We start from the raw sequence: 15,194 nt of genomic DNA, 5'->3' as shown, positions 1-15,194 counted from the left end.
CGTGCAATGAAACTCGTTGCTGCCTGTTAGAAATAAATCTTGACGTCCAATTTACGACTTCATCACTTATCCCATAAGATGACATTTTGCTGATGAGCCTTTTATGTGGAACAGCATCGAATGCTTTTTGGAAGTCCGTGTCTATACAGTCAATGGCCCCTCCCTTATCTAACAGTTCTGTCCATTCATCTAATAATTTGAGAGACAAACCCATATTGTTTTTTAGATAGTAAAGAATTGACTGAAATATATTTAATAATATGACTTCTTTAAATTGTTTCCAATACTTTACATACGATGGACGTTAGACTGACAGGTCTACAATTTCCTGGCTTACACTTGTCACCTTTTGTGTTGTGCCCTTTTTCAGTCATCGGGTACAGAACCTTCAGTAAAGCTAAAGGTCTGATATTGATTCTGCTGTTTCCTTTAGAAAACGTAGTTGCAGTCCATCTATCCCAATGTATTTGTTGACTTTCAGCTTCAGTAGTTCTTTTAGCACAGTTTCACGGTTAATATATAAATATAGGTTGTATTTGGAGATTAACTTCCTTATTTAGATTTTTGTTATTTCTGTTTCATCACTTGGTTCGGTTACAAATAGCTTTTGAAGCAAGATACTAAAATGTTAGCCTTTTCTCGGTCGTTTTGTTCTTTACGCGAATGTTTAGTTCCTGGTTCTGAGTAGAGATCTCCTACTTCGGTTTTCGTCTTTTATTTCGAGCGAATGTACTTCCATATTGCCTTAGAGTTACTTTAAGCCTCTGATGAAAACTTATATTCAAATTGTTTTCTTATTCTTCTTGTTAATTTTCTGGCTTTATTTCTAGTACTCCTTTCTGTTTTTATCATCACCGGTAATGGTATTCTTTCCTAGAGAGCGCTTCAATTAGATAACATCTCGGATTCCTTTATCAATAGGATATCCGTATATGTTTTTTATCCTATACGTTTGGTGTTATTACTGGTACATATTTGCTCTCTACTTCCAATATCTTCCGGTATAATACATTCCAACAGTAGTTTACATCATTACACCGTAAGTTTTCTTCCCAATCATCCTGTTCAAGTTCTTAATTAATTAATTGCAATGAAATCCGCTTTATCGTACAATTTAGTTGGTCGCGAAATATGTGGTGTTGTTGCAAAGCATTTGAGAGCAAACATCAGGAAACAATGGTCACTCTTTCCTTGCATTATTTTTCAAGAAGACCTTTTTTATTAAATCATCATTTTTCATTTACAACAGGCAAAAATTGTACCTCTACATGTTTTCAAATTGTTGATGTTGACGGCCGAAATTCTGAACAGAAATGGCTAGATCGAGAAATCTGAACTAAGATTTTTAGTAATATAAATTTTGATTATCAAGTCGTCCTTGTCCCATTAGATATGACGACCAAAGCACACTTCATGATCTTCACCCAAATTAAAATGAGAAGAAAGTATAAATGTTACGAGATTATTTATTTCAATACATTTTATGTAATATATCAAAGCATGCCAGTAATGTTATATTACAAAAACATAAAGCACAGTACTATAGCGACATGTCTAAATCTTTCACACACACATAGTCTTTGTAAACTATTACCTTTATTACAGACATATCAAGTTTACCATTTTCCCATACCATTACAAACACACAGTCAAACCACACTCGCTAAAATCCAACCTAAAATCGTACACATTCACAATACATAACTAGGTATTCTGTTAACCAGTAATTGTTCCGGACATTTATACATGTACAATTATCACAGGTTTATTCAAATCTTTCAAGGAACATTGTTGAACTTGATATAATCATTTACAACCATTGTAATTAACCAATGATTCTCGACATTGACATTAATCCAGAGAATTATGACTATCAATGCTTAGGTTCCTGGCAGCGTCCATTCTATAGCCAGAGCGTGATGTAAAACATGAGATGCCTGGGAGAGTCGATGAACTATTTACCTCCCTTGTTTGAGATTTGTGATGAAGATGCGGTAACACGGGTCCCTGGTACTGACTGAGTTCTGTAAACAAAACATGACTACAATTTTATAACCTGTACTTGAATGGTGTTCATAATAAGATTCCTTCTGTTGCTGCAAAGACCTTCTTCATTTCTCTACCAGAATACCAAGTACTCTCCCAACAAAATAAGAAAAGCGGATGAAAAATATTTCTATCAGTAAACAACAATATTAGAAAGTTCTGAAATTCATTTTGGCTGTTTTAATAACGAAGATAAAGGTGACGAATGAAAATGAATAAATTGGCAATATATAACCAACTTATATTTCACGCATATTGGTTCATTTTTCTAAATTATTTCCTACATTTTATATCAGTATTTTTCAAATTTTATTTGACTTTGAAATATGATTTTTTTTTAAAAATTCGAAACAACGGCAAAATCCAAGATGATCGCCTTATAGTGATGTTTGTTTTTCTGATCAGTGCCAAAATGAAACGGGCACAACGAGGTACCAAGTGGAACCCTCTTACGCAATTCAAGAAAAATTCATCCCGTTCTTTTAAAGAAATTCCGATAACAAACTTTCATATTCAAAATCAAATACAACTAAGTGACAGCCATTTTGTTTTATTTGTAGCATAACGAAACCGGCACAACGACGTGACATACTTAGCTGATGGTACAAGAGGCTTCTTTTTCATATTTCCAGCATTCTGCTGTTGTGCTTGCGATGTCAATGTTTTCCTGCAAAAGGAAATAATACCGGTTTCGTTTGAACAATACGTCTCAGTTGTACGCTCGTCATAACTAAAATTTGTCCAGCTGAGTATGATACTGTTTTAAAATGGAAATTGGGTGAAATTCATATTTAAATATTTTAATCTTTAAAAGGAAATCAAAGTATTATCCGAAAATGTCTGAGATATTAAGAAATTCATTGCACAAAAAATAAATAAAAACTACTTAAATTCAATCTTGACTTTGATCAATGACATAGTGAAATAGAATATTGTTAAGGAAATGTTAAAAGCTAAAATAATCCACAGGTTTTCTTATTAATACTCATGCAGATCAAACCGTAATGAAATAATAGGAATTTGGTTTCAGCAAGAAAAGTGGCCATAAAGAGATACCCAGAGAAGATCTTTAACAACAGTTCCGATATTTACTCCTTTTTCAAATAATCAACTAAATCTAACAAGCTCGTTTTAATATCCGATGTGACAACTTCATCTGATCGTTACGATAATGAGAATCATTATCATTTGTACTTTATTATACACAATTCTTAAAATATCGTGTTTCTATGGTTACCGTTAAAGAAGTATCAAAACAATAATGCCTATATAAAGAGCGTCCATAACAAGCATGCTTAATCACTCTGACAATGCCTTCCGAACGCACGGTGTCAATAACCTAATCTTTTGAAAAACATTGAAGTACATATCGTTGTCAACAAGATCAATAGCTGGTCATTAGGGCATATAAAATAATCACGTTCGTCATTAGCAATGATTAAATATATGGAACTCCTACACAGTCTTGATGTCATTGCAAAAGATCGTGATGTATATCGTTTTCAGCTATATGATTAGCTATATATAGTCTAACAAATGGTGACGAACTCTTTAGTAGACACAAGTTTTGTTTTTCAAGTAAGCATTACCCAAAAGCAAAAATGTTGATTGTGCGAAAATCAACGTCAATAAAAGAAACAGTAATAATTATGTTACTGATAAATATATAAGATTAAACAAGATAACGATGTCCATGTAGGTGTAGTTTACCTTTTATCTGTCTTGCCTTTGAACACTTTGTTAACGTCTAGTTGACTTGACTGTGGACGACTTTTAGTCAGCTCTGAGGCCTCACATAAAGTCTCTCTGTCCAGTTCCAGACGTACTTGGGCGAAAACATTAAACCATTGCTAAAATAGACAAAAAAGATATACCTTTTTAGAACAGGTCAGCTTGTCATGAATTTAACATATCATATCAAAAATAGAAAATGAGACTTGATGCCTATCGGACAGTGACATCGTTCCAATACCAATAGCCGTATTTAGAGACAATAAATTCGATAGATATTAAAAAAATATTGTTCATGTAAAGAAATGTGACTACTTTGTCGTTTCATCAATGTGGAAGTAAAATCCAATTAATAGTTATGGTATAGTCTACCTGTGTCTGTTGGCTCAGGCCGATATCTGTGAGGGCGTACTGCCACTGGGGTAGTCCTAAATGCATCAACATCAACCGGTAATAGGCGATAAAGGAGTCTGTAAGATAATGCCACCTCAGAGCTCTATCCAGGAACCAAATCTCTATCTTTGGTTCATTACCGCCTACAGTGAACATGTCATATAATTAGTACAGTCATGTAATTACGTATTTAGTAGTTAAACATTAAAAATTTTATAACGTCAATTGATAAACTGAAAAAATACTAAGAAATAAAAATAGAATATTTATGTTCTATGCAAAACAAAATATATACAGTGTTATATATTTCATGACAAAAGCGAAAAATTAACTCTAAAATGATTGTATCAATTAATAAAAAATCATTAAGAAGTGAGGACATTATATTTGGTGAAACAAAAACATCACTATCTAGCGTCGTCAAAACCATCCTAGCTTTGTGCTCACAGTGCAACACAGATAATTAGTATTCTCTATAAAACACACAGTGCAGTAAATAAGAACACACTTGTTTTTATTCTAACACTTGCTAGATAGTGCTGAGACTTGTGTATATAAAACAATTTCTTTTTAAATTAGTTATCTCTGTAAATTATTTGATAGGCAAACACACAATTAGCAGAAATGAATGAGATTTTATCTCGTAAGATGATCCAAACGTCAGCAATCGTTACAGTACCCAGAGATATACATGCAAAGGTGTTCTGATGACTAGTTGTCCATCAGATGATTGTCGTACGTGTTTAAATATTGATTTCATCACCAATATAAGTCCAAAATGATTGAATATTTGGTCAGTGGTTATGATAAGTTACCATGCCTTGAAAGTACATACACATACAACACCACTCACATGCGGAAATTGCTGACGTAAACGCTGAATGTTCTACGAGGAATGCTCTACACACGATAATTTTATCAGGGAAATGTACAATCAGAGAATTGTAGCATCGTATACAATAGATATACATGTGTTACTGCCCTGTTACATATCCTTGTAACATCTATTTCATAAAATGCGGTATAACAACATGTATGACAACACGTGTCAGAACATCTAGCGAATCTGTGATTGGTTAAATGTTCCATTTGATTCAGTTGTGCGTCATAATTTCATTGTGTCTGAAGAAACCACCAAAGAAATATATATACAGTGAGAATTTCGCCAATTTAGATCTAATATTTAATTTTTTTTTTTTTTTTTTTCTGATATTTTTCTATGTAAATCAGTTACACTATGAATAGAATCTTTCATTCGTTTCCATCTCCTGACAGTAGTGAACCGAGTATTTTAGAATTAACCTTTCAAGCCTTTGGGTAGCTCAGTAAATTCTCGTATGAAAAGGAAACTCGTGTAACTCTCTTATCTATGCCTTTCCTTTATAATGTGGCGGGGTCGGAGTTGGGGGTTGGGGTTCTCTAACCATGCTGTTGTGATTTTGTGCTCTCTAAATCACGAACTTCCGGTGGTAATACTAATACGGGGAACACAGCATTGCATTGTGATCCATTGACCATAACTGTAAACTAACGCCGATGCCTTGCATAAGAAAATCGTGGAACTCTTCTGGTATGTCTTGATAGGTCTGAAAAGTGTATCATTACATTAAGTTTTACAATATTTTTTATTTCCGAATGTACATAATTACTACAGTGTACAAGTAACACTAGTCGTACAGGAAAACCCTAAATACCCGTGTCAATGTCTTGGACGTTACAAAAGATTGTACAAAAATGACAAGCTCCTTTCCATAACAGTAACAGATGCAGTATTTATAGAACTGGAGTACACTGCTATTTAGTCTTTGTGGGATCCATCAGTGATCTCCGGGGCCTAATGTGTGAACCTCCAGAAGGCAACGTATCAAAAGCAATGGCGGGAAATGTTAAACCATTGGTTGACACGTGCGCTTCATTGATAATAACGTTAAATCAAAACGCCAAATAACGCCAAGAACAGATACAATGTAGGTGTGCATATTTCTTGTATTTCGAATCGAGCTACTTTTAATACAGGTCTCGTTAGTTTTGACAATTTGGACTTTTCAGAACCACACTATTAAAACCTCAGTTGGAACCAACATCTCGGTATACGTTAGGTGAAATCACCAAATTCATTATCTCAAGTAACTTTCAAACTGTGGTCCAAGTCTTTTTAATGTAAAGCAGTTTATAAAAAAAAAAACCAATTATTCGATCACACGGTAAGACTGAAACAATATACGTGACATGGAGTATAAAGACACACATGTCTGTCACTTTCACCAATGTCATCTTAATGTTGTGTTATCATTCTCACGGGACTAGTACCGTCTCGTAACAGTGTGTATATAGTATAAAATTGTAATTGGTTTATTAACTCACACTAACCATTTGCTTTACATATTTTATATACACACACTAAAACTGAAGATTTAAAATGTCAATATATATCAAGGTAGTACAATGGTCATATGTTACATTGTATGTCCCTGTATTGAATTTCAGATAAGAATTACACAAGAAGACGATTGATTCGAAGAAAAGAAAACAACACTAACAGACATCAACACAACAGTAAAGAAATCATGTTCCCTAACAGCCAATCGCCATTTGTTTGAGTGGAAACCATCCCAAGTGAAATTTCGGTCACCAGGGATTAAAGCTGTCATAGTGATTACCGCGAAATACATTCATTATAAATTATAATGAAAATTCTCTAGTAGAAATATTACAAGGATTTTTTTTCTCGTCCCCCCCCCCTTCTGGTATTCAGGTAGGTGATACCCATGGTCTACCGACACTCAAAACTTTCCCATTTATACAAGAAACGTTAAACCCGATTAGTATAACAGAGTGTACATATATTTATATTGTTGCTAGGGAAAACGTGAACAAAAAAAAACTTCACTGGAACAGATGTATACATTGAAGCTGTCAATTGTAACATATCTATATATATACACAATGTGGTACAGATTATCAAAATCATGTAATACACTTAAGCGTCATATATTGGTAGCCATATATAGCGAAAGCATATTCATTACACAGTAAGGTCACGTGAACAAACGACCATGCAAGGATACAACTATATTTGGATAATGTGTACAAATAACCAAAAGAATGAAAAGTATCTAGAAATGAAATTGTATCATAAATCATTAATAAGCATATTTTTGGATTAAATATCTCATACTTTTGTTTTTTAATGTTATGTGTTTTTTTTGTTTATTTATATCGCGTATTTCTTTTTCTATAATATTGCATATTTTTGCTTTTTGATATCATGTATATTTGTTTATCAATATTCCGTAGTTAAGTTTTTTTTAATATCACATAGTTTTGTTTTTTAATATCACATTGTTTTGGTTTTTTCACATCATATATTTTTGTTTTTATTTAAATCCTGTTTGATAATGGCATTGTCTCCTTTATAATTTTCCTCTGATATAACTGAAACATTACATTACCATTTCCGTCTGCAGTTGTACATGCACTTCAACATTCAGCTATTTTGTGCTTAGCTAATTCAAACTATCTAATCTTTGTTGACAACATCATGTGATGCTATTTAGTATGGCATGTGTGTGGGAGTCACTTGAAAAACTGGTTAAAGTGACCACTAGGAGGCGTTTGGGTGTAGTTGCAAGAAAAAAAATGGACATGCATTCGAAAACATCTCCCAATTCAAGAACCTTCATCCATGCATGAATCTATCTCTACATAACTCATTCACCTAAAAAGAACACCAAAAATCACAGAAAGTGTAAATAAACTTAGACCATAAGAGAATATTGAAGAGAGATCAACCTGAGAAACCAGCACACAGTGATATTAAGACCAGTATTCAGAATTATATAAGAACAGTACTACCATTCTTCTAAATCCGTTTTCATTCTGCTAGGGTGTTATGTTATTGATAACTGTATTTTCTTGCAATGAGAATCTATTAAAAAATAGATTTCCACTATGAATATTATTGAAATTGGAGATTGAAATTGTAATTGAATTGCTAGCATTCAAATTATTTGTTAGGGGAGGTTGTCCATCAGTTGAAATCTACATATACTTTGAAATTTACACACTAGTATAAACTGTTAATTGCTTGCAGGACATTGTGTGTGTGTGTGTGTGTGTGTGTGTGTGTGTGTGTGTGTGTGTGTGTGTGTGTGTGTGTGTGTGTGTGTGTGTGTGTGTGTGTGTGTGTGTGTGTGTGTGTGTGTGTGTGTGTGTGTGTGTGTGTGTGTGTGTGTGTGTGTGTGTGTGTGTGTGTGTGTGTGTGTGTGTGTGTGTGTGTGTGTGTGTGTGTGTCAACAAGAAAGATGAGCATGGTTCGAGTACCTAACCAGTAGTTAAATTCCTTATTGAAACACAGATGAGGGCAATAACTATTTTTATCAGTTTTCTTTCAATCCATGCCAAGTGCCCCAATAGATTAGTTTTGATGCTTCACAGTTAGAAATTTAAAACTTTATTGTTTTCTGGAAAATTAATGAGTTATATACTCTTTTAATACATATGTCTATATAATTCTGAAAATTGAAAGTAACCCATTAAAGTCACCCAATAAAGTCATCCATTAACAGCCAACTAAACATTTTGGTAAATCTGTGGTAATTTTTTGTCAGGAATACTGATATATAATAATCACGACATTCTTCATTCTACATATAATCATCTAAGATTTTTATTAACTGATACATAGAAAAAGACTTCACAAATAGAATCAATTAGTTTTTCCTTTTTATTTTGCACATATTTGGATTTATTAATGAACAAGAATTCTGTAGAAATAATATTTTACAAAATATATATGAGGTGTAAGTAATAAAAAAGAGAGTCCCTGAATAACAACCAGCAAGGTATGATAGGTGGGATACAAATGGTTGGTAGGGAGATATATATCTACATGTTAGTAGCTTGCCCAATACTACAGGTGTCTTACAGGTTAAAACGTTAGCATCATACCAAATCTGAGCAAATCAGATGTGTGCTTTCCATCAAATATATCCACAGGGTCAAAATAAGTCAAACCTGGTAATAAGATATCAACATTAGTATGACATTAGGGGGACGTGCTTACTCAGACTGCATGCAGTTAATAGAAAATAACATGATGTGGAGGGGTGGGAACATGAATATAGTTAAAGAGGGAGACAACTCTTTTTACATTCTACAATATACCTATTTGTATTCCAATTAACTATTTATCTAGAACACATTGATAGTAAGACTTTAAGAAGATGTTAGGCAAAATAACCATTTGAGAATTTAACATAAATTCTTATTCGTAATGTGTGTATATTTTTAGTCTAATTCTGGAAACAAATTATACTTATCATGTGATGGAAATTGCCTATTTGCCATATTTCCAGAAAGAGGATGAACAAGGTGGGATATTGCCACACATAGCTATCACATCTTCATCTCAAATCTCATTACTGATTTACTTACAATTTATGGAAACCTACATGTATTTAATATGTTTATTTACTCCAGTGAAGTCTCTAAACGATCTGATAATTTTTTCTCAAACACTTTGTTGCATGTTGTATCTATATTCAGCTGTAATTGTCAAGCCCTTACATTAATATGGAGATTTATTTCAAATTTTCCCACAAACACTAGTCTAATGATCTATAAAGTAACATATGAACAATATCCTTCTTGTATCTATGTAAATAGATATTGAAAATATACATGGTTAGACAATACATATAAATGTTGATATTTTTTTGTCAGTAATTACTTTTTAAATCTTACATTTATCCATTTGAACACCATTGGTTTAATTATCCATTTGAACACCATCAGTTTAAATGTCCATTTAAACACCATCGGTTTAATATTTTCTACAATAAATTGAATGCGAAATATATGTACATTTGGTCTTAAAAGCCTTGAATGAATTAGACTAGAATGGGTGAAACAGAGAAAACCAATGAAATAAAATTAAGTAAATTGTCACAAGAAGAAGAAAAGAATTCAGTAAAAAAAAGTTAAACTGTTTTAGATATTTCATCTAAAAAAACTAAAACTGAACAACAAAATGGCTGTAGTTACCAAAATAAGTTTCTACATCTCCTTCTTCTGAAATCAAAAAGTCAGGTCACACGATATAAAAAAATTTAAGCAGATGTTTTAAAGCTGACTGCACAAGACTAAAGTTTTTCTTTCGGCATTATACTCTCAAAACCTTTAGAGTATTATAAAACTTTTTTCCAACCTCCATGTATAGAAGATAAATGAACATGAGCTTTCACAGGTAGAAACAAATCAAACACCTGTTTACTATTTTTTTGCTTTTGTTTTTTTGTTTTGTCTTCGGTGGACAATGCTTTTGTTCACCATTTTCAAAACGGTTGTGGTTAAACAGCATATTACCAAGGAAATCTACTTAGTTATAACTGTTGCAATATCACATCATAATGCTTTGGAAAACATGTGAAAGAAAATAATTTGAATAGTTACATGTGTGTATTATAAGGTACCAACAGAAATTCTGCTCTCTGGTGTAGCACTGTTACTACCCAATTCCTTCAGGTATGAGTAGAACACACTTGTACAAAAATCTCTGTTATCCATACAAGTTAAATTGATTTTTGGTAACAATGAAAAATACAATATGCACTTTGACAATATATTTGCTAAAGAAACTCTTTCAAATATGGGCTGCTCTCAAATACTCAAATATTTATAAAATAGTTACAGAAATCCCACTTAACTTGTAAACATGTTATAGGCACATTTACTTAATATCAAAATCATCACAGACAAACATCTCAAGTCTGTGTGCAACTAAAATCATAGTTCTTCTAAAACAGTTTGTTATCAAATCAAGAGGACAGAATTCAAACTATATGCCTGAGAAATCCAGAAAATTATTGATACGTATAAACTGTAGGTCATCAATTCAGAATATGTTTAACTTTTAACATGTATTTAAATGTGAAGGCAAAAACCAAACAAAAGTAATGAAAAAAGAAATAACTCTTTCAAAAATAGTACATAGAACTGAAACATGAACTTAATTTGCAATTAGTTCTTATGAATCCACATACCCAGTCTCAGCTCATTATCTGTAGACATGATGGAAGTAAATCCCTTCACAGATTTTACAAAATTTCTAAGTAATTTCTAAGGGACATAATTTTCTAAATCAGAGAATAAAGACGGATACTTATTAATGTCTGTAACTTGTTTGATCACACTATGTACATTTTTGATGCACTGACTTTCTGCTGAAGAAAAGAAAAACAGAAGAACCTCTGTTATGACTGCTGACAGACAGAAAACTTTAGATCTTTCCCCCTCCCTCCTGTAGTACCTCCTTGATGTATTCCATGTTAATATAAACCTTTATAAACAAAATTGTCTGGTACAGGTTCTGATTTATATTTTGAAATATTAGAATAGTGGTACTGAAAAAATACAATGAAGAAAGATGAAGACATGCTGATAATTGTATTGATAAAATACACATTTACAAACTTGGTATGTTTCAGATAATTAATTGAAACAAATGCTGCATCAATGCAAACAATTGAATCTGTTAATTAGTATCAACATGACAACAGGTACAATGTGTCTGTGACAAGTTTAATATTGTTATATAAAGATTATTGTATTAGAACTGTGAGATGTACTGATAACCATGAACTGGTGTTGTAAATACTAAGTATTGTTATAACATAGTCATGTCTAGTTAAGGAAAAGAAAAACAACCATACATACCTGCTTTGGTTTCCCGATACACCAAACAAACTTTGCCATATCCATCACAAGGGTCCAACTCATAGATTTTACATCTATTGTCAAATGTTGGTTTTTCAAGACCTATTTAGAAGGAGACAATATATAGGAAAATTACAACATTGGCTTCAGCAAAAACAAACGGCTTGTAAAGAAATCAAACATTTATAGAATAAGGTTTACAAGACAAACAGTCAAAATAAGAGGGAGAGATCAAAGGCCAATAACTCTTCTTAACCTTCAGAAGTCAAAGTGCCCTTTTAGGAAAAATGGTGCTATATGGTTTGATAATAAAACATAAGAAATTTTAAAGAGATCTGTTTAAGATTTAGAGAAGAAATCTCTTAACAAGATTAAAATGTTGAAAACATTGTATGACTTTCCAGATTTCCTAATTTGCTCATAAAAAAAGCCGCTGTTTCTAGTAGCATTAAGCATTTACAATTATACATACCAGAAACTTCATCCTCTTGGTCCGAGTCACCTTCCAAGTCTGCCAATGAAGGGTTAACATGACTAGTGGGTGCTGTACCACCAATTCGCACCAGCTGACTCACCCGGTTTATCCTCATCTTACCCAATGGTTGAGGACCATCTATAGAAATAAAATTGAGAAAAACAAATTATAAATCCTTATATAACAGTGGAACAATGACATAAAGACCCAACTGAATTAGCATACAGTGTGTAAAAATTCAAAAGAAATTTTAAACTATTGAATGAAAATGTTTATTTTCAAAATTTGACAACATCAAAATATCTGGCCATGAGCTACAGATACTAATATTTGTATAATTATTCAGTTTAAACAAGACCGGGCACATACAAATTGTAATAATTATATATTGCAAAATGAATTCATAACAAGGTGAGAATAAACTAATTCAGTAAAAATTCTCAAAATTTTAACTGATAAAAGAAATCAATTTACACTGACTACTTACTGTCCATCTTTATACTCCATGTAAGTTGAAATCCATCAGATGTGAGGTAAAAGCTTTTTAAATCTTCCGGCAAAAAACATGTATTTCTCTGTAATGAGATATGTAGTTTAATTGTAGTGACATATCTGGTAAATGATTAAATCTGAAGTAGCTTACAATTTCTGTTATGAACGAAGAAAGATAACTCTTCTTTGCAAGTGGCATCTCATTTTGTTCCTCTAATACTCTTGTATGCTGTTGGTATAATAATCAGATGAAGTTCAAGAAAATTGCTGGGTTTTATTTACGGATTTCTGATAAATATACTTCCTAAGTTCTGTTTTTGATTTTTTTTCAAAAGACCCAAGATTTTAATTGCATTTTAGTTTGGTTTATTGTTGCTTTATAACCTATTAATAGCCAGGGGCTTATAAGACTGTGTCAGGTTTGGATAGTAGAGGAAAGCCAGAGTTCACACAGAAAAACCACTGACCTGCGGCCAGTACCTGGCAACTGCCCCATGTGGGTCTCAAACCGGTAACCCAGAGGTAGAGGGCTAGTGATAATGATGGTCAGATCCCTTAACCACTCAACCACCATGCCCCCTATGCTTTTTAATTGTCAACTCTAATGTTTGGATGCAATATAAAGAGAATAACTAGCTGACAACATGTAATATGTTAAAAATTGCCTACAATACTGTAAAGGTGTAAAGGCATTTTCACTTACGCCTCTTGCTTTAGTCAACTAAGCAACATGTTGTACATTTTGTTTGATCCTCGCTAATATACATCTAACATAGAAATTTTCCCACAAAACTATGAAATCACACAACTAAATACATTTATATTGAAACTAAAATCAGTATTGTTTCCTTTCCAAGAATTACAAATTTCACAAGGAAATGAATGGGAAGTTTTATTTAAAGACGTTTTATACTGAATATCAAAATCCAACATCTAAATTCTGTGAACCAGTGTAGTACATATTGAAAAATATTAGAAAATAAGCTTGTTTACTGCCAACTTGTATCTATATGATCAATTACACACATTAGAAATATGTATATAATTTACCAGATCACTGTAATCAAGATCTTATGAATTGAATTGGAATGCATGACTCTAATATATGAGAAAGAAAAAAAATGTGCTGAACTCACCTGTTCCCACATCAACACATTATGTCTGTCAGATGGTGCTCTCTGCTCTAACTCAACTTTGCAAACACCAAGGTGAGATTTTTTTTCTGAAAAAAAAAGATAATCCATTATGATCACTTTTCCTAGATATGTCTCTCAATGTTTAACTTGTTTACACTTTACAAAGCATTTCTTCGACAAATAATTTTAATTGACAAATTTTACTTTTACAAAGTTATTTGAATTCTTATATAAAATATATATTTTGTTGCTATTAAAATAAAAAAAAAAATTATCCCTGAAATTGGTACTGGGCGGTAAATGTAATATCATTTAGTAACACTGAAACGGGTATAAACTATAATCCATGGCCCTTGATAAAATCTATTACACCTAGCTATATATTTTTTTGCAGCGCATATATATAAAAAACAAAGGAACAAGTTTCATTTTTAGATGTCATATTTACTGATACCTGTATTATTTTTTCAATAGAACTTTAAGTACACCTGGAATTATTGATGGTGAGTTTATTCAAATCGAACACATCATTATAAAAGTCTGTTTCAGACATCAGTGTACATATTGCATTAAAATCTATTCCAATATTGATATTATTTTCACTATAATTTTGGTTTCCATTTTTTCCAAATACGATTGAATCTTTTGATTTTCCTAATCTCCTTTTATTTCTAAAATTTTAGATTTAACCAGTTTCTTTAACAATTTCAAAACTATAAGATGTCGTTATTTTTTCTGTTACCTTTTTTAGTAACTTACCCAAACATTTTACCACACCTATGTTCAGTAACTCCAAAAGTTGTCGTGTTCGAGCGAAATCATCCATTTTAATGAATGTGTGTAATTTGTAGCTATCTTAAGTATGCTTCCAAAGCTGTTTTGTCATGGTTATGATTCTAATCCATCATTTTTTACGAGTCATTTGATTATCGGTGAAGAATTTCGCTTCCGTTAGCCTCCATTGTTTACGCATTTCGCACTCGGTTAGACGCTTTGAATCTTCCACACTCTAGGGTGTAAGTAAAACGTTTCAATGACTGCCAACAGCGAACACTAAAGAGCTTGGCAACAAGGGCGATAATAAAAATCAGGTGCCTGAGCGCCGATTTTAAAAACAGTTCTTGACTTGTCTTTGTTTTCTTGGGGTTTTTTGACACAAACGCAGCCATGACGGCATATAGTAACATCTTTTGGAACTACTACTT

General features: G+C 32.4%; 1 protein-coding gene across 1 annotated transcript; it reads right to left on the bottom strand.

Annotated features, from left to right (window-relative positions):
* Positions 1-1,450: 1,450 nt before the first annotated feature.
* Positions 1,451-14,875, bottom strand: LOC132552019 (tubulin polyglutamylase complex subunit 2-like). Its single transcript, XM_060216165.1, has 10 exons — positions 14,749-14,875; positions 13,990-14,075; positions 12,849-12,936; positions 12,359-12,499; positions 11,887-11,988; positions 9,121-9,186; positions 4,150-4,313; positions 3,757-3,896; positions 2,639-2,713; positions 1,451-2,024 (listed from the first exon to the last, which is right to left on the bottom strand). The coding sequence occupies exons 1-10, from the start codon at positions 14,813-14,815 to the stop codon at positions 1,955-1,957; spliced, it is 999 nt and encodes a 332-aa protein (XP_060072148.1). The 5' UTR covers positions 14,816-14,875; the 3' UTR covers positions 1,451-1,954.
* Between the last annotated feature and the right edge of the window lie 319 nt (positions 14,876-15,194).

The sequence above is a fragment of the Ylistrum balloti genome, unplaced genomic scaffold (genome assembly GCF_031769215.1).
Source record: "Ylistrum balloti isolate Yb309-2 unplaced genomic scaffold, AGI_CSIRO_Ybal_v1 Utg370230, whole genome shotgun sequence".
Classification (NCBI taxonomy): domain Eukaryota; kingdom Metazoa; phylum Mollusca; class Bivalvia; order Pectinida; family Pectinidae; genus Ylistrum; species Ylistrum balloti.
Note: the sequence above shows the minus strand (reverse complement) of the source record. Positions and strands in the feature narration are given on the sequence as shown.